At 39.2% G+C, this 24,456-nt stretch overlaps 1 protein-coding gene across 2 annotated transcripts; it reads left to right on the top strand.

Annotated features, from left to right (window-relative positions):
• The first annotated feature begins 1,624 nt into the window (after positions 1 to 1,624).
• LOC106667310 lies at positions 1,625 to 23,821 on the top strand. Of its 2 annotated transcripts, none has more exons than XM_014395181.2 (21): positions 1,625 to 2,066; positions 8,656 to 9,050; positions 9,108 to 9,234; positions 9,309 to 9,469; positions 10,096 to 10,302; positions 10,361 to 10,511; positions 10,766 to 11,061; positions 11,129 to 11,467; positions 11,528 to 11,684; positions 11,749 to 11,917; positions 11,978 to 12,151; positions 15,505 to 15,670; positions 15,732 to 19,172; positions 19,238 to 19,454; positions 19,516 to 19,714; positions 19,775 to 19,866; positions 20,899 to 21,083; positions 21,152 to 21,321; positions 22,132 to 22,286; positions 22,358 to 22,546; positions 22,602 to 23,821. In XM_014395181.2, exons 2-21 carry the CDS (start codon positions 8,658 to 8,660, stop codon positions 23,207 to 23,209), a joined length of 7,596 nt encoding a protein of 2,531 aa, XP_014250667.1. In that variant the 5' UTR covers positions 1,625 to 2,066; positions 8,656 to 8,657; the 3' UTR covers positions 23,210 to 23,821. The 2 variants fall into 2 exon arrangements, with proteins under 2 accessions (XP_014250667.1, XP_014250666.1); XM_014395180.2 differs by having other exon boundaries at positions 1,626 to 2,066; positions 10,751 to 11,061.
• Positions 23,822 to 24,456: the final 635 nt, after the last annotated feature.

Here is a 24,456-nt window from a genome sequence, read left to right as displayed (position 1 = left end):
TATCATAGTGTCATGTTTTTATTTGAAAATAATTGTCCTAACTGACAGACAGAAATAAAATTTATTGTAAAATGTTAATGCAAGGAACATTTGGCAGGATTCAATATTAATATTATTATTTGGAGATCGTGAGATGCGGTCTGGTGTGGGTTCAGAAAAACATTTTATTTTTCATGCCAACGTTTCAATCTTTATTGAGCCCTGATGATGATCTCAATAAAGATTGAAACATTGACACGATAAAGAAAATGTTTTTCTGAACCTACATCACACCAAACCGCATCTCACGATCTCCAAGAAATCATCAACTAACGGTCACTAAACACTACACACTTAATATTATTATAAAAGTACACCAAAGTTTAAATATCAATTTTTTAAATTTATTTTTATTTAAACAATAAATGAAATAATAAATTTAAAAATTTATTTTTCATGAATTTGTCTAAAATCATATATTTTAGGTGTATTTTTTACTATTTTTTATCTTATGCCTGTTTTCATCATCTTTTTAATTTATTAAATTCACAATTCAGCCGAAGGTTTTGCGTTCGAATCCCGCTCGTGACACTTTTTTATCTCAACTAAAAACCTTAATTAATTGAATTTTAATTTATTTTAGTTTTTACAAATGCCACAAAATTTAAAATGGATTTATTTTATTTTTATTTAAAACATAAATAAATAAATAAAATAATTTAAAAGATTGAATTTGTTTTATTTCACTTTTATTTATATCATAAATAAATAAAATAATACATTTACAGCTTTTTTTAACATCTTTTTTCATAATAATTTTATTTATTTTAGATATTTTCCAAGTTTTATTTTACATTAAGGAGCTTTTTTCAGTATAAATATTATTTTAATTGTGCCACAAAATTGAAAATATTGGATTTATTTTATTTTATTTTTATTTAAATCTTAAATAAATAAAACAATAAATTTAATTTTTTTATTTTATATTTAAATCAAAAATAATTAAAATAATAAATTTAGTTATTGTTTATATTCCCATGATTTTTTTTTAAGTTCGGATTTGTCAAATTGGGTGCGTTTTGAGGAATTTAATTTTTTAATGTTTATTTAAATTTAATAGAAGACAATAACAATCCATATTTCATTGATAATATTCCACGAATCCAATCCATTAGTTATTTTTTAAGAATGTCTTTACTGTGAAGAAATTAAGTTTTAAAATTTATCTTATTTTCTGGCGGGGGCGGACAATTCGACCTTTGTCAAGGGGTGTTTTCTAAACGGGTTTTCATTAATTAGCTTTTTTTTAAATTTTAAATAAAAAGTTTTTTTCTGAAAATGGTAGGATTTTTTGATTGATCAAAATGGAAATTTAATTGTTTTTGTTTTTGGGGGGAAAAAATAAAATAAATGCAATGGGTTGATAAGGAACGAAGCGATCTGATTGGCTAATGAAAGTAATGATTGACTTTTAAAATTAAAAATGGTGGGGGGTGCGCCTGTTCTTGACTTAGGGGTTCTACTTTATAATTTGCCCTCTGGCCGATTTTATCGTTTTTATTGTTTTTGCATTACGGACTGATTTATTTTTAGATTTTTATTGTTTTTAATTTTGTCGTACGTTTTGAAGGTTTTCTTTGTTCTTGTGACAGGTCAGTCGGTGAGTTGTTTTTTTTTAAAGGGGGGGAGCCGTCAAGTTGGCGACACTGTCGTACTGTAGTCAGGAACCTGGGCTCCGTGTTTTGTTGATTTTGTTGACTCGGATCCGAATTCGCGACGGTCATTTCGAAGGATATCCATCTCGGTCCCGCGCCTGACGGACGTCATCCCGTTTTAAGACCGGACCCGTTTCGACCCTGTGATGTGATAGGCGGGGGGTCGAGACGACACCGATCCGGCGACACCAGGACAGGGACGTTTGTACCATCTCGACGGACCCCGAGCCGGCCAGGGCGACAAGCGTCGCCTCGACGACCCGGAAGGGCGAGCCGATACCTTCGGACACCGATTTACTTCGAAATGGAACGGGAAAAAGGCCGACGCGAACTCTATTAAGACTAGCCCTCCCCGAGTCGTTTCCAACTAAGGTGAGTTCAGAATCAACAATTTCACCTTCTGTTTCCAAGTATTTTTCCCTCCGTAGCCGCCTCCAAGTCAGGGGTCAAAGTTTATAACCTCTCCGTGTTTAAAACGAACATCAGGGCAGTTTTTGGACAAAGCATCGACCGAAGCTTTTTTCACGTTTCCTCTTCGAAATCAACAAGAAAAAAAAAGATAAACACAAATCATTCATTGTTCAAACAATAAACACTATGTAAAACCGTCACATCTTCATAGCCCGACATGGTTGACCGAATAAAACTTGACGATTATTACAAGACTTAAACATGAAAGGATTGACAGGTTCTTCACTGACAGTCGATTGGTGGGATATGCTACAGGTCTGATGTCTGAAGTAAACCATTGGAAGTCAAAAGTGCATTACTTGAGAAGTTGGGACTGCAAGCGACAGGGTTTGCCAGTGGTAATCGACAGAAATCGTACTAACTGGCTTTATCACTTGTCTGAAACGATGTTCGGATGGAACAATTAAATCATCCCAATAATATAAAAGTTTGTTGGATGTTTCGTTATAAGAAAAGTTTGCTTCTGATTGAACTGAGTTTTTTTTTCTGTAATCCATCGGACAGTTTTGTCATTGCTGAAAGCTGTCAGAAATGAAACTATGTATCGTCGGACACCGCATAAAAAAAAATCTATTGAAGTTCAAAAATTTTTGTTTGTTGAACCTTTGTTTTGATGTTTCTGAATAACTGTTGTTGAATGTTTGTCAGTGTTGACATTTGACAATAGTCCTGTAATCATTTGTTTTTTCTTTTAATCCATTGATTGCCAAATCTGACAAACCTGACAGATATGTCTTCACAAGAAATTTACCGTAAATCTTACTTCTGTCTTTCAGTTAGGATAATATTATTTTAAAATAAAAATATGTATGAATATGTAGATAAAAATATCATGATAAACCATAATTACATTTTGGGATAGTGATGCCATTTTTTTTTTGGGGGGGGAGGCTTTGTTAACATCAGATTGTTTTATTACTTTCATAATAGTCATAGTTCATCGATCTAAAATATTAATAGATACAATTATATTGTTTAGTATAAATTACTATTGAATAAGTGGCAGGTCGAGTTGGTGAGTGCGACTGAATGTCTCACGATAGAGTGAATGAATGGGGTCAGCATGGGATACAGTGTTGCCAATTTTTTTAATATACATATATTTTTTTGGGGGCCTATAAACATCAGATTATTTTATTACTTTCCTAATGATTATATTTGATCAATCCAAAATAATTATAGTTTTAGTTGTATTGTGTATTATAAATTACTATTGAATGAGTGACACATCGAGTTGGTGAGTGCGACTGAATGTCTCACGACATACCAAATGAATGAGCTCAGGATGGGATACAGTGTTGCCAATTTTTTTAATATACATATTTTTTTTGGGGGGGGGCCTATAAACATCAGATTATTCTATTACTTTCCTAATGATCATATTTGATCAATCCAAAATAATTATAGTTTCAGTTATTATTACTATTGTTATTAATTTTTAAGGGCGTTTTAAATATAGTTTTAGTTATATTGTTTATTATAAATTACGTGTGTGGTGATTAGTGACCGTTAATCGACAATTATTCAGAAATCGTGACCCCATCTCACAATTTCTAAATAATTATAAATTACTATTGAATGAGTGGCAGATCGAGTTAATGAGAGTGACTGAATGTCTCACAACATACCAAACGAATTAGCTCTGTATGGGACAGTGTTGCCAATTGTATATGTATATAAAATACAGTGTTGCCAATTTTTTTTATGTACATATTTTTGGGGGCCCTCTAAACATCAGATTATTTTATTACTTTCATAATGATCGTATTTGATCAATCAAAAATAATAATAAATGTAATTATATTGTTTGTTATAAATTACTATTGAATGAGTGACAGATTGTATTGGTGGGTGCGACAGATCAAATGAATGAGCTCAGTATGGGATACAGTGTTGCCAAATTTGTTATATGCATATTTGGTGGGGGCCCTGTAAACATCAGATTATTTTATTACCTTCATAATCATAATATTTGATCAATCAAAAATAATAATTGATAATAATAGGTAATTCTATTGTTTGTTAGAATAGATTCAATACTATTGAATAAGTGGCAGGCAGTTCAATTTGTGGGTGCGACTGAATGTCCCATGACATACCGAATGAATGAGCTCAGTATGGGATACAGTGCCAATGAATGAACATTTGACAGAATGAGTCGGTCTCTCCAGGGGGCATAAATGAGAACATATGCCTGGATGAGATAGTGTATAATTTGCTTAATGAATGTATGATTAAAAATGAAAGAATGAGAGGGTGTGTGTAAAATTGACTAAGGAATGTTTAGTCTAGTCAGTGACTGACAGAGTGAATGTGAAAGTGATCGGACTGTAACTCTAAGAGTTTGCAACTCGTTGATTAAAACAATTAAATGAACATACAGGTGACCAATATTTTGCATGAATGATTGAAAAAGTGAACTTATGTGTAAAATGAATGAATAATAACTAACCTAATTTGTGAATAAATCGTGAATGATTAATGAGTGAAGAAGTGAACGCTGACTGATTGAATGAATAAACTAAAGATCATACAAATGAGCGGATAGATGAGTGAATGAATGAGAAAATATGCCAGAACATATGTGTAATGAAGTGAATGTATGAATGATTGAAAAAAGTGAGTGTATGAGTGAATTGATAAGTAATTAAATTAATGAACGACAATGTGATTGTGTGGTTAAATTAGAGAATGAATGTGAGTATAAATGAGAAAATGACTGAATGAATGAATGAGAAAATATGCCTAAGCCAATGTGTAGTGTAGTGAATGAACGAATGAAAAAAGTGAGTGTATGAGTGAATTAATAAGTAAATATATTATAAGCTGACAGTATGATTGTGTGTCTAAATAAGAGAATGAATTAGAGTATAAATGAGCAAATGACCGAGTGAATGAATGAGATAAATGCCTGAACATATGTGTAATGAAGTGAATGTATGAATGACTGAAAAAAAGAGAGTGTTTGAGTGAATTAATGAGTAAATAAATTATAAGCCGTCAGTGTGATTGTGTGGTTAAATAAGAGAATGAATGAGTGAATAAATGAGCGAATGAATGAGGAAATATGCCAGAACATATGTGTAATGAAGTGAAGGTATGAATGATTGAAAAAAGTGAGTGCATGAGTGAAATAATAAGTAAATAAATTAATAACCGCCAGTGTGATTGTGTGGTTAAATAAGAGAATGAATGAGTGAATAAATGAGCGAATGAATGAGGAAATATTCCCGAACATATGTGTAATGAAGTGAATGTATGAATGATTGAAAAAAGTGAGTGCATGAGTGAAATAATAAGTAAATAAATTAATAACCGCCAGTGTGATTGTGTGGTTAAATAAGAGAATGAATGAGTGAATAAATGAACGAATGAATGAGGAAATATGCCTGAACATATGTGTAATGAAGTGAATGTATGAATGATTGAAAAAAGTGAATATATGAATGAATTAATAAGTAAATAAATTAATGACCGGCAGTGTGATTGTGTGGTTAAATAAGAGAATGAATGAGTATAAGCGAGCAAATGAACCGAGTGTATGAATGAATATGTCTGGTTGAGCGTTGTACGACTCGCTATGAGCTAAAAGCTCTAAGTTCGAGTGAAAGCGAATGGAAAGAACGAATGTTTTATCGGCGGACTTTGCGTTTGTACAGCGTATGATTAGAGTGAGCGAATGAGAAAATATTCCTTGGCGTGTATCAGATAAAGGGGACGAGCGAGTGAATGAACAAGTGGAGGATTGAACGATAACTGTAGAACGTGTGAGTGGAAGAACGAGGGAGATAATTGAACGACTGAGCTGGTAAGAGAATGAATGACTTACAGAACGAATGATCGGGAGAATTTTTTTTTAGTGTTATGACTACCATTACGCGGATTTCCATTTACAACAAAAATACGGATGGATAATCCAAATTAAATAATAGTAAATTGTAAAAAAAGTTTAAACCGCCATTTTGAAATAGAAAAGTTTTATCAGTTTTGTTTATTCTTGTCGATTTTTTCGTCTATTACAATTTTACTATTATTATTACTTTTATTGGACAAAATCAAAACAGGGATTTATGAAAGATAAAAAATGCAATTAAAGCTTTGGAATAAAAAGTATCTTATTGATCCGATAGCGGCATCAAAACGGGGAAGAGGGCGGCTTAATAACACTTATAAACGGGTCTCGGCGGGGGCGGGCCCGTCAGTTATTCACCGGGATCCGCGCCCGCGCCCGCCTCCATCAATAACGGCGTGCTGCCGCTCCCGCCCCCTTCACAAGAGGACGTATATCGATTCAAATGCTTAGTGTTTTAACGTTTTCACCCCTCCCGCGGGGGTGGCTTTTTTTACCTTTTGTCTTGATTTCGCCTCATTTCTTCCTCGCCGCCCTCTTGTGTGCGGACAGGACGAGAACGGATGATGCTCGCGACACCCTGTAATATAACGAGAATATATTAAGACATGTTTATTTTTATTTATTTTTTAAAGTTTATTTTTTTTTTAATGTTGGGGGTTGATTAAAAATTATAAAAATCCTTTCCTTGCAACCTATACACTGAGGCAAAAAAAGTTTTTTTTTTTTTTTTTTAGTAAATACTTAGTCGCTATAATTTTTTAAAAAAAGTTGTTTACTGGATATTTTAAAAGAAAAATATAAGATATAACTAAATAAAAGATTAAACTGTTAAATTAAAACAACATTATAAAAAAACAAAAAAAGTTGCTTTGTAAACAAATTATTCCCTCTTCTTGTGTAATGACCAGAATCCATATAAAGTTGGCTCCAGGCATCCGGTGTTCGTCGAATGCCGATTGCCCCTGAATGTTCGCTAAGACTCGAGATGGTTGTCTTGGGGCGTGCGAGGTTTGTTGAATCACCCAGTTTGTGCAGAAAGAGCGAATATTCACTAAGTGCCGTGTGAGCCCTCAACCTACCAACGATCATGGTAACTGTTTTACAGTCACAGAGTGTCCTGTTGTTCCATGCATCGAAAACCTCGTTACAATTTTTGTTGTTCAGAAGAGAAGTGTTTCAAATTTTTGGTTCAGATCGAGGAACTCCAAGACTGTTAAGTTGGTCCAACAGAAATTAAACTATGTTTTTATTTCATCAACACATCTATATTAGTTATGAATAATTTATTATTAAAAAATAAGTAAAAGTAAATTATAACTGAGTTTGAGTTTGGCTACTTGATGAATATATAATACATTACAATTAATTAAGGTTTTCAGTTGAGATAAAAAAGTCATTGGCACGAGCAGGATTTGAACCCACGATCTTCGGCTTGATACGCTGCTGCTCTACCACTTGAGCTATCGTGACCTCGATCCACTCGGACATCAACTTCCCATCTCAACCACACCTTTTGAATTTTCCCTCCATTTTGCCATTTTTCAACTAACGAAACTAGTGAATTGAAATATAATATATTCGTGCACTTTGAAGTGGATGAGAAAATCAGAAAATAGCCAAGGATGGCGAGCACCAAATATTGTTGTTCAGCGAATAAGCGACCACCTGTCCGAACTTATCGGGATTCGGCGAATCTTCGCTGGGCCCATCTTAAGACTAAGTACTCTCATTGGTACCTCTTCACCTAAGGATAGGGGTAAAAGAGGTGGTGACAAGGCCTTCTGCACCTCGACCTGAATAGATCTATTGTGCTCCCCTGTTTTTTATAACTCACTGGCCAGCTTCACGTTATCAGCCTCCATAGCTTTGTCAGCAGCTAATTAGTGTAGGATCTTGCTCGCACCGTCTAGGGCCCTTAGTACTGCCTGACTGTCAGAAAAGAAGGGTATTTTACAGGTATGTATTCCTAGGCTTTTTATTTCTCTGGTGCAGTGTTTAATCGCTAGGCAGCTGCTCTGGCTTCTCCTTGAATTAAAATTTGAAGTGGTGGGGGAGGTTTAACAACACTTCCAGTTGTGCCGGTACCTCTTAGTGGATCTCCTGTCCACCAAACCTTGAACATGTTTATGTTTGTGCCCATCTTTTTAAGGTCATAGTTAAGAGGACAATGGCCGGTAGAGAGGCCTATATTTTTTCTCAAATTCTGCCTGCTGAGAGAGAGCAATTCCTTTGCTTTTTTGAGTGATTTCTAAATCTCTTAGCTCTCATGACGTCGCACAATGACACGATTCGAATAAGATAGAATGCCGAGAGTTCCATAATGTACCCTCCTGGTCCCATGATGCTGGACACCTGCCGAAGATGTACATCACCCACCTGGCTGATGTGACCACAAATTTATGGTGTCCTATGGCTGGATGAACTGTGTGACAAACTGATCCCAAGTAAGGTGGGCGACCCGTCAGATTTATTGCCTTAATTACATATTTTTGACAATCCTTAGAACTATTTTTTTACTTATTGTAGCAGTTATTCCTTACTTATTCTAAGATGATGACCGGCTTTCAATATTATCTTATAATAATACGAATAAATGTTTTTTTTTTTTTTTTTTTAACAAAGGTTTTTTTTTACCAGATATGGATAGGTATGTAACAAGAATTGGTGATGTCACCATCCAGAGGGTGGTGCCCAAGGATGATATGGCACCTGAATCGCACACGGGGCTCGAAGATGAAGAAGAGGAGGAGGACGACGTTGAGGAGGAAGACGAGGAGGAAGATGGGGAAGCCTACAAGGCAGATGACCCGGTTCAAGATGGCGCCAATCCATCCGACCAGGTTGAAAACATGGATGAGAGCATTCCGTGCCACGAAAGTGCGGACATTGACGGAGTCCCGGTCGAAGAGCATGAGGTGCTTGAAAGCCTTGAGAACGCCAGTGGCGAGGTAGCGAGCGTCATGGACAGTTCTGAGCTGCTTCGCAATATCAAAGAAGAACCCATGGAACAAGACATGGCCCAAGATCCAACTGTAAGTTCTATTTGTTCATTCCTTTAACAAAAAAACTCATAATTTTTTTTCCTCCAGAGCGAGGAAGACAGTACGGCGAAGGATCACGACGAAAAAGAAGTACCTGAACACGACGATGAATCAACAAAGAGGAAACAAGACTCTGATTTGGAATCCGAAGTCGGATTGAAAAAGAAGAAACAAGGTAATTCACATTATTATGAATAAACACAGCAGCTTTGTCTAACTTTTCACAATAAAAAAAAATCTTTTTCACAGACGAGGACAATGAGACTGATAAAAAAAAAGCTTTGAACATGAGGCGGAACATTCGCGAAGTCATGGATGAAAACCAACTCGACGAGGCGACTCTCGCGGCGCAACGGCAGGAGATGGAGCGTCTGCGTAGGGTGCAAGATCAACAGAAATATCTCAGAGATGTGAGTTAAACCTTTTTTACCCCAATTAATATTTTTGTTATCAATAATAATATATAGTAAACATTAAAATGTTTACCTGTTAGTTTGTATTTTCTAAATTCAGTTGCCACTGCCATCTTGATTTTTAAGACCAAATTATTTTTTATTCCTTCATAAAATTAGATTTGTAATTGATTTCTGATCATTTTAAATTTTCTAGTTGTAAATAATTTTTAAAAAATTCTCATTTTATATTTGCTATTGTTGTAATATAATTATATCGTATTATAAGGTACCCCTCGTGTTATTTTAATGTTGTTGTGACAGTCATGTTGATTTTAAAATCACTATTTTTACTATTTTATTATTTTTCTTTATAAAATTATTCAATTTTTGTTTCTCTACAACCCTTATTTTAACAAATTATTTATTAACTAAAGTATTGCTTATTTATTTATTTCGGTATGTCAAGGATGTTGTGTTGGCCATCTTTGATTTGGTACATCAACAGTGTAAAAAAAAAAAAAAAAGCTTTTAACTTTAAATCATCTAAATATTATAAATGTTCACTTTTTATATATCATTAGATGATGGTAACAGCTATTTCAATTTCATATTAAAAATTATGTCCTTTCATTAAATTCTAGGTGCAAAGGCAGATGCAGATCAACAGGCAGAATCACAAGACGCAGTCCCGCGTCATTTCGCTCCTTCAGGGTAACACGTCGATGTCTGTGCTGAAGGGTAAGTCGGCCGCGTTCGGTGCGCAGGCTTCGGTGCCCGTCAAACCGAGTGGTTCAGTATCGCTCGTTAAACTCGGATCCGATGCTCCACCGCAGGTCCTGGACAAAAAGGTGAGCTGCTTAAACTACCCTAGTTGTATTATGTGAGTTAATGCATGTCATTTTGCAGGTGCTAGATGCGATAAGGGGCGATAGGTCACAGTCGCCTCCTTCCAACACCAAGCCAGGCCTAATGAGGACGCTCGGTAGCAAGCACATGGTCACACCGAGTGTAACCATCGCTCCTGTCAAATCGACTCCTTTCGCTAAAGAAAAAAAAGGTAAAACTATGCTAGATTACTTAAACATAAACTTATCCCATGAAAAATCATTTCCTTCATCCTAATTATTATTTATATAAATTTTTATAGTATCACTTTATTTTTTATGTTTTTGTTGAATGAGTTTTATTTTATTTTATTTATTTATTTATTTTATTTATTTTTTTGGTTTTTGTTTATTTCACCCATCGCCACCATCAACAATCATCGTTGTATGTTATGTACCCATAAAAAAAAAGATACACGTGCACCAGATGTCGTTACGATATCGTCATCGGACGATGATGAAGAACGAGGGGAGGCACGAGAGGAGCGGCCCTCTGAAGCAGTGACCCGGCTATCCGATGACGATGACTGCATCGTCCTCTCAGACCCATCGGACGACGAAGAGGAGGCCGACGTCGACCCTACAAACTCTGGCATGCACACGAATGACCTTTTCAACACGCCGGACGAACAAGGCCGTGTCCTTATCAACGTCGGCAAGCAGGAGGGCGAGCCCGAGATCTTCCTTGCTCCACAAATCGCCCGGATAATCAAACCTCATCAAGTAATTAAAAAAATAAAAATAAAAATGAAACAAAATTTATTTATTTTTTTTTTCTTAAATAATTAAGATTGGAGGTGTGAGGTTTCTTTTCGACAACGTAGTGGAAAGTGTTGAAAGGTTCAAAAATTCCACTGGATTCGGCTGCATACTCGCGCATTCAATGGGCCTCGGGAAGACACTTCAGGTCGTCTCATTCTGCGATGTCTTTCTGAGGGAGACAACAGCGAGAACCGTAATGTGCATCATGCCGATAAACACACTTCAAAACTGGGTCGCCGAGTTCAACATATGGCTGCCGATGGATGCGACAAATTCCCCGCTCGCAGCCCAGGGTGAGGTCAGGACGAGGGACTTTCGTATATTCGTTCTGAACGACTTCCACAAAACGATTGTTTCAAGATCTAAGGTATTTTACGATTTTTTCTTCCAACGTTGCAGACCTAATGTCTGTTATTTTTTTCAACAGGTCGTTGCCGAGTGGCAGAGAGAAGGAGGTGTACTGCTCATCGGTTACGAGATGTACAGGCAGTTGTCATTGAAACGTTCCGGCCGAGTACGAAAGGGCAAAAAACGCCCTCCAGATGAAGACATGGAAGATGAAAAAAACAAACCACTAATTGAACGTAAGGCCTTATAAAAAAATCACCTATTAATTTAATTTCGTCTTTATAATATTTTGTTTTGTAGAAATGCATGACGCTTTGGTCAAACCCGGCCCAGATCTGGTGATATGTGACGAGGGGCATCGTATAAAAAACTCACACGCTTCTATTTCGCACGCTCTGAAGCAGATCAGGACAAAGCGTCGAATCGTCCTTACGGGCTATCCGTTGCAAAACAACCTACTGGAATACTGGTAAAACTTTAATAAAATTTTCGTACAATTTTCAATTTCTGATTCCATTGGCGTGCGCAGGTGCATGGTCGATTTCGTCCGTCCGAATTACCTCGGGACAAAGACCGAATTCAGCAACATGTTCGAAAGGCCGATACAGAATGGGCAGTGTATAGATTCGACACCACAGGACATCAGGCTGATGCGCTATCGAGCTCATGTTCTTCACTCTCTCCTCGAAGGTTTTGTACAAAGGTAGTAATAAAACTTTTTTGACACTTTTTAGACAGTCTACAATTTAAAAAAAGTTGGTACATTGTACTGAAGGGTTGTCATTCCCCTGATGTGGCGACCCTACGGTCCAAACCTCAGGGTTGTCATTCCCCTGATGTGGCGACCCTACGGTCCAAACCTCAGGGTTGTCATTCCCCTGATGTGGCGACCCTACGGTCCAAACCTCAGGGTTGTCATTCCCCTGATGTGGTGACCCTATGGCTATACCTCAGGGTTGTCATTCCCCTGATGTGGCGACCCTACGGTCCAAACCTCAGGGTTGTCATTCCCCTGATGTGGCGACCCTACGGTCCAAACCTCAGGGTTGTCATTCCCCCTGATGTGGCGACCCTACGGTCCAAACCTCAGGGTTGTCATTCCCCTGATGTGGCGACCCTACGGTCCAAACCTCAGGGTTGTCATTCCCCTGATGTGGTGACCCTATGGCTATACCTCAGGGTTGTCACTCCCTTGATGTGGTGACTCTACGGTCTCTACCTCAGGATTGTCACTCCCCTGATGGGAGTTCACGTCTGTTAACGTCTGGGGAGTTCACCTACCCCCAGCGACTTGCTAGCATTTCCCTTAAGCCAGATGCTCAGGAGGTCATTGATTTCCAGCCAATATGTGCTTTCGACAACTAGGCCATTTTAAGCACCCAACGCAAATAAAATATAATCGAATTTAAAATTAACTTAACATCTATAATACTCTTGCACAAATAAATACATTCACACTTATGTACATTACATTCATTCTGATTAGTCGGTGGAGTAATCGATATTCCTCCATCAACCTACACACTGTTGCAGGGGTGATGGTGACACTATATTTTACCATCAACCTCTCACCACTCACACTAATATATACAAACACATAACCGCAAAACATATAAAATATATTTATATACTGTACAAAAACCCATACAACTTCTAAAAAGCGAGGCAAATTGGCAACTGTGCCTGAGAATCATTCTTAAACTAGGCAGCATGCCCAACATGCTCTCTGTAAGGAGCCAAGGCATGACAAGCTTCTATTATGTGAGATACATTGAGCAGTTTCTCAGTATATCAAGCGTGCATAATCTATTCTTAATCAAGTTTTTCTATAGGTTGTGCCCCCTAAGGGACATTTTTAAATTGAGTAAAGGTGGCCATTCACGATCACTCCAAATGGAACAGCGCCAAGCCGTACAGCTCCATTTGGAGTGCCTGAAATTTGAGGGGGCATTCACGACCGCTCCACAGCGAGTCGCTCCGAACGTCAACCAGTGAATTACCTTCTCAAAATGGATGACGATCTCTTGTGCTACTCTTCTGTTTATTTACATATTAAAAGCAAAAAATTGAAGAGGAAATGGTGTAAGAAGTGGCTCCTGAACAGAAGCTTTAATACCCACATCAATTTGATGAAAGATATTTCCCTTGAACCCGCTGATTGAAGGAACTATTTAAGGATGAATGAAAGTCTTATTTATTCATTATAGTTAGTGTTCTATTGACCAAATTACTTCTTTCAATTATTTAATCTTTTTTATAAGGTTTTGGTTGAAATGGCTAGTGCCACGAGCGGGATCTGAATCCATGGCCTTCGGCTGCTCTACCACTTGAGCTATCATGACTTCGATCTTCTCCGACACCAAATAATGGCAAAAAGAGAGAAAATTTGAAAGGTTGTAGGTTGAGATGGGGAGTTGGTGCCCGAGTGGATCGAACTATCGAAGTCAGGATAGCTCAAGTGGTTAGCGCAGCGGCGTATTTAGCCGAATGTCGTGGATTCGAATCCCCTCGAGACACTATTTTTTAATTTCAGCCAAAACCTTATGAAAAAAAGATTAACGTCTTATTTATATTTACTCCAGCTTGTTACCCCCTTTATTAGAAAACAACAGTCATGAGAAAAATCATCACTACATGAAAGGTTGGCAACCACATTACGATTTCTCGCTACAGGATGAACTACAAAGAACTTAAGTTCTCTACTACGATTTCTGATCATTGTTAGGGGTTATCAATACCGCATCTCTCATTGCATTTGTATCGTTTGTTTTGAAAACGTTGACCTGTCGAACTGGTTGAGGATCGAATTTCTTTTATTTCTGTCGTGGTAATATAATCATTGTCCACCACTTTCATAAACATGGTAAACTTTCATACAATCCAATCACCTCAACAATAAAATCTCGATTGGATGTCATTACCAATAAAGAATAAACGTTTTTGACTTTTTGAGAATGTACGACAGAGATGTTTGCTCAGTGACAGAAAGACGGAGACTGCGCCAAAAAAACGAGGGTTTTCCCATTCTGGACCAGGCCAGCACGCCAAAATCCCCACCCTCCACGCCAGGTTTTCCCATTCATGAACGCGCCATGCCGTTGTCACGCCGTAGATATTTGGCGTGGCGCGATGGAGTTTGGACTGGTTGAATATTCGGCACAGCCGGGCACGCCAGTTCAGTTTTGCCATTGACGTGGTTTTTGGAATGGCGTCGCTCCGTTTGGACTGCTAGGAGCGATCGTGAATGGCCACCTTAAGGGGAATTTTTAAACTATTGTAAGCGGGCAGAGACACTCTTCTGTTTTATCACTAAGCAATATGAGGACATTCATTGTACGCGCTTAATTCCTTTTAATATAGGAGATAGCACCAAAACTAGCCCAATTGAAGGGATATTCGTAAACATTTATTACACTGACTCATCTTAATATTGTAACAAACAAGTCAAACGATCAAGTCAAGTCAACCAGAAACCGGGATTAGCTTATTCGCAATAGAACTTACTCGAAACAATGCTCGTCAACAGTAGCTAACACTTCCTTCCAGGAACTTTTTCAAGCGCCTTCTAGTGTCCTTGACTGGGAAGAGTCCTTGGGTTGAGTAAGTCCTCGATTGGGATGGGTCTTCGACTTGACTTGGATAAGTTGTCCAGTTGACTCCTCAACTTGACTATGGCTGACGGAGTCTTTCCTCATGTCCACTGCTTACTGCTTCTGATGCTCTCGACATCCGATTCCTCCTACTTTGACAGTTTACTCTATTCGATTCGTCTCGGCCCAGGACAGTCGATATCGTGTCTCTGTGAGCTGCTGACTGTTTTCTCAAGTCGATTGCCTTTCCTTTTCAAATCATCTTCTTTTATACATACCCGTTTCCCAACCCAGCTTGGGGGGGGGGGGGCAAAAACTGTAGGGCCAGATAGAATCTGGAGTTTCCAATAAGCAAGGTAAATAAATTAAGGTAAATACTAAGTTTTAATGTTTAGGTGTAACACTGACTGATACTAAAAATTACTTTTGACCAGTTAAAAACAAAAAAATTGTCTTTTTCTTTTAGGAGGAGTCATTCTGTGCTTAGGAACACACTGCCGCAGAAGGAAGAGTACGTTTTGTTAGTTAGGATGACTCCATTTCAAAGGAAGTTGTATGACACTTTTATGAATGAGGTTGTTAGAACTAAGGCCGTGCCGAACCCGTTAAAAGCATTTGCTGTCTGTTGTAAGGTAGGCTAAGTCGTTGAACTGATTCTCCCCCAGATTTTAAATGCTGCTTTTTCCTTTGCAGATATGGAACCATCCTGACATACTTTACAACTTCCTCAAAAAGAGAGAGATGGACGAGCTTCAAGATCTGGACATAGATGAGACGGCAGTCATGGCGCAGCGTGCCGCCGGCCAGGAAGCGGCGCAGCCAACGTTGTCGCCGCGAGGCCGCAAATCGGACAAGAAGGGCAAAGGGGGCAAGAAAGCCCAGGCGGTCGCCGTACCAATGAAATCCCCTGTTGTCGCCGCCGTCCCTCCTACGACTTCGCAGTCACAAGTCGAGGTGAAAACCGAGGAGTCGAATACGTTCGACGGCTTCAACTACTACCAACAGTACAACAATAATTCTCGCAATTTCGAACAGCCGCCTACGTCTTCTGCGCCAACTTCTTCAAACTACAACTATCAGAATTACAATTACAACTATAACAATTACAACTATAATGAAAGCAATTACAATTATAACAATGAGTACAATTATAATAATAATTATTATCAGCAGCAGCAACAGCAACAACAGTCACCTCAAGGGCAAGGTTATAATTATAATTATCAAGGTAGGCAGGTCAAAACGGAACCGGGAACAGAAATTGATTTTAAGAACATCAAAAAAGAAGAGAAGAAAGAAGACGTACTTAAACAGACGTTCTGCAGGGGTTTAAGTGGTGGCGAGGTAGTCTTTAACCAGTCTTCGTACCAGAATCAGTACGAGGAAAGGGCGCCGTTCCAAGGTGGGTTTGATTTCAACCAGTTTGGCCAGAATTTCGGAAGCAGGAACCAGTCGAGTTTTAACTGGAACCAGGAGTACGACGAGTTCCAAGGCGATAAGAAGAAATCGCCTGGAAAGAAGGCAAGCCAGGAGAAGAAAGACTCGTTCATGCAGGACGAGTATTATAGGAACGACGCCTTCAGTGGGGATTACTGCACCGACAAGAAACGTGAGAACCAGGTAGGTATGAATTTTGATACGGGCCTAATGGGTCAGCAGAGGGAGATGCAGCAGAATTTTGGCTATCAGAAGGACGAGATCAAATGCAATCAGAGAGGCCAGTACGAGCAAGACATGATGCAAAATCCGGTCAATGAACAAAATCAGGATATGCAGAACGTTCAGATGATGGGCAGTGGGCTTAACATGCCAGGGAATTCGGGTATGCAGAATCATTCAGCGTATCAGCAAGCATCAGGTTATCAGGGCAGTCAGAATCAGATAGACATGCAAAACATGGCTGTTCATAAGCATAATCAGATTGGCTACGGGAATCAACAGCAACCGGCACCTGCGCAGGTTCAGCACCTGCCGGCGAATAATCCCACGGTGCAAAACCAGATGTTAGATCAAACCGGTAGCCAGAATTCGACAAGTCAAGGTGGACATCAAATGGCGCACCATCAAGCCAGCCCGGGTTCACAGATGCACATGGGTCATCATCAGATAAACAGTACACAGGGATTGGCTCAGAACATCCACCATCAAGGCGTGCCGATAAACGGTGCGAACACTCAGAACCAAGTTCAAATTCATCAGGCCGTGCAGGGAACGCCGAATCAGTCAGTGCAGGCTCACCAGAATGTTCATATGATGAATACGACCGTGAACACTCCGAACCAAATGATGCACCAAAATATGCCCGACTCTTCTGGTCAAGTGATGCAGATGCACCAAAATATGCCTATATCCGGTAACACGCTGAATCAAACTGTGCAGATGCATCAGAACATGCCGATGTCTGGCAACGCGCCAAATCAATCTATGCAGATGAACATGTTGAGCAACAATCAAGGCATGCCAATGACCTCGAGTGCGTCAGTCCCACCGAATCAAAACGTGCTGGCTCACCAAAGCATACCTATGACTTCAAACCCGACGAATCAAGGGATGCAGATGCAGCAGAATAATTCGAGCACGGCCATCACTCCGAATCAGAGCATGCAAATCCATGTGAACATGCCGTCAAACAACCAGGGCATGCAGTTGCACCAGAACATGTCAAATCAAGGCATGCATATTCACGAAAGTATGCCTATGTCAGCAAATGCTCTGAACCAAAATGTACCGATGAATGCAAATCAGTCGAACGTGCTGAATCAAATTGGCAACCAAAGTTTGCAAATGCAAGCCATGGTGCCGAACAGCAATCCAAACAATCAAACCTTAATGCACCAAAGTGGTAACCTACCTGGTCAAAGTATGTTGCACCAAAATGGAAACAACACATCTGGTCAGAATATGCAAATGCATCAGGGCATGCCGATTACTTCAAGCGCATCAATTGCGCCAAATCAAATTATGCATATGCACCAAAGTGTGCCAGTAAACAACACTCCGAGCAATCAAAATATGCAAATGCACCAAAGCATGCCTGCAAACAATAATCCAAACAATCAAGGTGTACCGATGACATCAAGTGCATCTATTGCACCAAATCAAGGTATGTTAATGCACCAAAGTTTGTCTACAAACAATCAAGGCATGCAAATTCATCAAAGTATGCCGATGACTTCAAACGCATCCATCACACCGAATCAAAGTATGCAGATGCACCAAAACGTCCCAATGAATACAAGTTCAAACAATCAAAGTATGCAGATGCATCAAAATATGCCGATGACTTCAAGCTCATCTGTTGCGCCAAATCAAAGCATACAGATGCACCAAAGCGTCCCGATGAATACAAATTCAAACAATCAAAGTATGCAGATGCATCAAAATATGCCGATGACTTCAAGCTCATCTGTTGCGCCAAATCAAAGCATGCAGATGCACCAAAGTGTCCCGATGAATACAAGTTCAAACAGTCAAGGTATGCAGATGGCTACGAGTGGATCGGTTGGGCCAAATCAAAGCATGCAGATGCACCAAAGCCCAATGGGCGCACCAAATCAAGGTTTGCAGTTCCACCAGAATCCAACGAATCAGTTGAATCAAGGGATGCCATTACACGCATCTCATCAGCAGAACGTACCCCAAGGGTTGGCACAAACAAACCAGCAGAGCCAAGGTACGCAGATGACACAAAAGGCAGATGGCGGTACAAAGCCGGACGGCTACCACGATTCGTACCAGGTCGACTACCAGGCCGAAAATGACAAGAGAAGGGGTGATTTCTACCATCAGGGCCAGTACTACAACCAGAACTTCCCCGACTTTGCGAATTTCCAGAACTCGTACTCGTATGGCCCTCAGGCCGGGCCTTCCGGCCTCGGTAAGACGGAGCAAAAGGAGAAAAGGGGAATGTCGTGCCAGACGGACCCGATAGACAAGGACGACAAGGTGCCGTATGACAAGGCCGAGACGGAAAAACGGCTTTTCGAACAGTGGGACAAAGAAGAGGGTGGCAAGACGAAAGACGATGGTGCACCCTCTAAAGACAAAAAGGAAGAGGAGTCGCCCAAGAAACTGGAAGCCGCGCCTCCAGTGCACAAACCGGCCAAAGAAGAACCCGGAATTCCTTATGACTGGGTAAATTTTTTTTAAAATTATGAAATAAATTTATTTATTTTTAATATAATTAATTGATCAAATAGGCAACAGAACTGCTCAAAGGATACGTCCCAGGTGATATAAACTCTTCGGCGAAGATGGCAGTGTTTTTCTGCATACTCGAAGAGTCGATCGCGCTCGGAGATCGTATACTGCTCTTCTCGCAGTCGCTCTTCACGCTCAACCTCATCGAGGAGCTACTACAACAACAGCAGGTCTACGGGAAGACGGAAAAATGGGCGAAGAATATCAACTATTACCGTGCGTTTTTTTTTTTTTTTTTTTAATGTAATATTTATTTGTTTATTTTGTTAAATGACAGGACTTGACGGCAGTACGACAGCAATAGAAAGGGAGAAGCTGATCAATGAGTTCAACTCAAATCCAAACCTTCACCTCTTCCTCGTATCGACGAGGGCCGGCTCGCTTGGGATCAACCTCGTCGGCGCCAACCGCGTCATCGTGTTTGATGCCTCCTGGAACCCTTGTCACGACACCCAGGCTGTGTGCCGCGTCTACAGGTAAAAGAAATTCACACACAGTGATCAGCAAAAAAATCCTGATCTTTCCACTTTCTCCAGGTATGGCCAGAAGAAGCCTTGTTTCGTCTACCGCCTCGTCACGGATAATTGTCTCGAGAAGAAAATCTATGACCGGCAAATTAACAAACAAGGTAAACATTTTTATTATTATTATTACTTGTTATTTAACGCAACACTAATGCTAATAGAAAACTGGTTAATGTGTAATGACTATTTAGAGGTCGAGATGTAGGTCTGGTGTGGTGAAGGTTTAGAAAAACATTTTCTTCATTGTGCCAACATTTCAATCTTTATTGAGATCATCTTCAGGGACTGGGATTTATAAACATTGTCTACATTACACAAGTATACAAAGTTTTTGGAAACATCCCGCCCCTAATTTGTTACCAAGCCAAATTTACAGCATAGCATAAAAAAAAGTACAAAATTCTTTAATCATCGCAGTACATTAACAACAGCTTTTTTTAAAAATTTATTTTAACTTGTGTTGTCTTACAGTTTTTTCAAAACTTTGAAATTTGGGTGGTCAGAATGCTTTTAGGCATCTCATAAGTAAGTTATTAGAATAATAAAAAGAAGTTTATGCAAAAATTTTGTAACGACAAAAATTTCGTATGTGCGCATTATTTGTAGGAAGTAAGTCATACACGGTTCAGTTCTGAATCACTCTTTAGAATTTTTTTATTTTGTATTCTATTAAGTGAGGTAAATTTATGGTCAACCTTGGCTTGATCAGACTTGTCTGCGTTGAAGAGAATTTTCCACTTAATAAATGACCTTTTGTTCTTAATTATGGCGTTTCTACCTATTTCAGGTTTTTGTAAATGTTCCTTTACCCCTCCCCCCCCTACTGTTTCGGCAAGCCAAATTTACAGCATAGCAGACCAAAAAGTAAAAAATTCTTTATAAATCATGGCCTTACATTAACAACAATTAATTTTTTTATTTATTTTAACTTGTATTAAGGCTTACTGCTTTTTTTTTCTTCAAAACATTGAAATTTTAGGCATCCGATAAGTATGTGATTTCATACCTATATATCATATTTGTGGTTTCATTAGAATAAGAATTAATTGATGTAATTGATCAAAACGTTTCTTTCTAGAAGAGTTTACATTTAAATTATTCATACTTGTACATATAAGATTTGTTTTTCTCCTCAGGAATGTCCGACAGGGTGGTTGACGAGTGCAACCCCGACGCCCACCTGAGCATAAAGGAGGTGACTTCGCTCTGTTGGGATGACAAGGAAGATGAGACGCTCAGGGACTTCACGGACCTACAGGACAGCTATATCGACGTAGTTATACAGAAGGTGCTTCAGAAGCACTCGTCGCTCCTTAGCAAGGTGAAAATTTGGATTTTTTTTTATTAATTGAAAAAAAAAAAAAATCAAAATCTTGAACGTTTTTACAGGAGCCATTTCAACATGAATCCCTTCTCGTCGATCGAAAAGAGAAGAAATTGTCCCAGGCAGAGAAGAGGCTGGCGAAGAGGAGCTATGAACTGGAGAAACAAGCGAGCACGAGCACATCGCGCCCTCCTTACTACAATAATCCCGTCAACTCGCAGGGCGCGATAATAAGGTAAAGCTTTAGTTCTATTTTTGAATTTTTACATTTATTGATGTAATTGAAATTCCTAATGGTGTTCAGGCCTAGGCTCAGCGTGATTTTAGTCTTTTTGTGCTTTCCTTACGCCGCTTATGTTCTCTGGTATAAGTTTTTTCTCATTTACTTCCATTAAACAAGATCAATTAAATTTCCTGATAATTAGTGAACGCTTGTCGATCGCTAAATCTGTCAAGGCCTTCCACAGGCCCCGGTGAACTTTCTCAACAAGTCACACTTAACAAAATGTATCATTGCCATTATTGGGAATGGTTCAGCAAGCTTCGCTAACATAATTTTAATATGTATATTTTTATTTTTATTCAACTTACCTGCTCACTTTTTTTGTTTAGTTCACTTACAAATTTCCAACATGAGGTTTTATTGTTATAACCATCAGGAGGTTATGATATAACAGTCTGGAGGTTATTGTTTTGTGACCACTTAGAGGTTATGACAAAGCATGAGGTTATACAAGTAAAACAGTCGTGTAGCTATTAAAAGTAATAGTTTTTTTAAAAATAATATAAATTATTCAATATTTGCTTAGTGGTCATAATTGACTATATTATTTTTAATTAATCTAAGGTTTTTGGTTGTGATGAAAAATTAGTGTCATGAGTGAGATTCGAACCCACAACCATCGAAGTCAAGATAGCTCAATTGGTTAGAGCAGCGGTGTATTGAGCCGAATGTCATTGGCTCGAATCCCGCTCGTGGCTAATTTTTCATCTCAACCAAAAAAAAACCTTAGATTAAAAAAAATATATGTATATATTATTCAAGGGGTCCGGACAAGCCGATGGCGAGCGTTAGGCCGATGCAGTCCGAATTGAGCAGCCAACTGGTGAGGGACGGCGGGCCCCGTCAACGAGGCTGGATCCCCGCGTCAGTCTGGCAGCGGCAAGGGATGTCGGCGCAGGAGATGACCCTCCCTCTAGGTAAGTTTGCACTATAAAATATCTCTTATTTATATATCTCATCTATTTTCTGCCTGCCGTCTGTCCATTAGACGTCGTCATACCGACAAACGCGCCCGATCGGTCATCCATCGTCCTCAAAGCCGGGCAAAAGGTGATGGTGCTCAAATCGCCGAAGGGGATCTACATGCAGCTCGAAAACGGGAAGATCATCGCGATAAGGACGGCGTTCAAGGTCAAAGACAAGGAACAGCAACAGCAACAACTACAGCCCAAAAAAGGTCTCGCATTTTTTTCCGAATTTAAAAAAAAAATATAGTTGTTTTTGTTTTATAGGGTTGGATGTTAGAGGGAGAGGGTCTTTACCAAATTTGAGGAATAACAACGTTACGATAACACCGACGAGGCCTTCGCCGCACAGGCCACACCGTCCGGTGAGGGCGGTCGGGCCAGTCACGCGCCCACCGGTGACGGTGACGGTGACAAGAAAACGGCCCGTTGGGATTCCGGGCGTTCCGGAAGCGCCGACCGTCCTCGAGGAGAGCGGCGATTCGGACGAAGACGGGTCGCCTGCGGCCAGAGGGAAGGAATACCCCGCCCAGCCGGTTAGCGGCGCCCCTTTCCCCGACGTGTTCCGGCCCGCGACGAGTGGGAGCGGCACGTCGTTCGATCCTCCGCCCGACTACCCGGCGCCGCCGTACGACCAGCGCCCCGACGAGATGAAAGGCCAGGAGAAGGGTTTCCAGCCGTACTACTACCCCCCTACGTCCAACTACTACAAGCCGTACGAGTACCCCGGGCCGAACCCGTTCACGGCGGCCGCGGTCGCATCGTCGAGGAACTTCGACCCGTACTACCCTACGCCATATTACCCGCCGTTCATGTCGTCGCAGTATATGAACACCGCTGGCCAGCCTCCCAGCCAGCCGCCTCCGCCGCAATAAGACAAAATTCAAACAGCACAGAAATTAATTTAATTTGTACAAAATTTTGTAAATTTTCTTTTTTTTATTTAAAAAAAATGCTACTCTACAACAACAAAAAATCAAGTTTTATATTTACATGATTTAAAAAAATATAATATTACAAACGATAAAGTCTATCGTTAAAAATATATATATAAAAATGTTACAATTTTATTTTATGTATTTTTATTGTTTTTTAACATATTTTATTCCTTTAAAAAAATCCTTTTTGTTGAAGGTAGTTGTATTATTTCTTTTTTTTTTTTTTTTTTCAATCTTAATTTATATAAAAAAAATACAAAGACCCGCCAGTTAGGTTATAATGCAATAGATAAGTCATAAAAGCATCATTAGAACAATTTATACGTAAAAAACATAAAAAAAATACAAAAAATCGGCTGTAAGTAGTTTACGATTAATATAAATATATAAATTCATTAATAAATAATAAGAGGAATGATGTGAACGTGCTAAAAAAAGGAAAGAAAAATACTGAATAGCTTTCCATCAACTTTCATTGTATTATAAACTAGTGAGAAAGAGAGAGAGAAATTGGATGGATAATTAATAAGAAAACAATGTTAAAAATTATTTCAGTTGTTTTTTTGTTTGTTTTTTCCTAAGTCCTACTCCACCTCCAAACTGAAACCTTTATATAACCTGCATTCCGGGAATTATCTTTCTATAACCTCCTTTAAGTATGCAAAACCTGCCGAACGTACACTGATGACGTCACAGTGTATGAGTACGTTAGGAGTTGTTTCAATGAGTGGGGAACGTTGTCACAGCTGTGGTGAGATTTGATGACGTCACGCGAACCCTGGTCAGGTTTGAAGACGTCATTGACGTCCAAGCACGATGGTCAAGTGGGACGACGTCATTTCAGCTATGGTGGGATTTGATGATGTCATTTCAGCTATGGTGAGATTTGATGACGTCACGCGAACCCGTGTCAGGTTTGAGACGTCATTGACGTCCAAGCACGATGGTCAGGTGGGACGACGTCATTTCAGCAATGGTGAGATTTGATGTCATTTCAGCTATGGTGATTTAATGATGTCACGCGAACACTTGCCAGGTTTGATGATGTCATTTCGGTAATGGTCAGGTTGGTGCGTTTCCAAGCACGTTGACCTAACGTAGTGACGTATGCAAACAATGACCAGTTTTGACGACGTCAACTCAGAAATGCTCAGGTTTTATGTCATCACAAGTACAAGGTTCAC

This window comes from Cimex lectularius, unplaced genomic scaffold, assembly GCF_000648675.2.
Source record: "Cimex lectularius strain Harlan isolate CLEC.00 unplaced genomic scaffold, Clec_2.1 scaffold10, whole genome shotgun sequence".
Lineage (NCBI taxonomy): Eukaryota > Metazoa > Arthropoda > Insecta > Hemiptera > Cimicidae > Cimex > Cimex lectularius.
The sequence above is the reverse complement of the archived record's forward strand: the minus strand, read 5'-3'. Positions and strand labels throughout refer to the sequence as shown.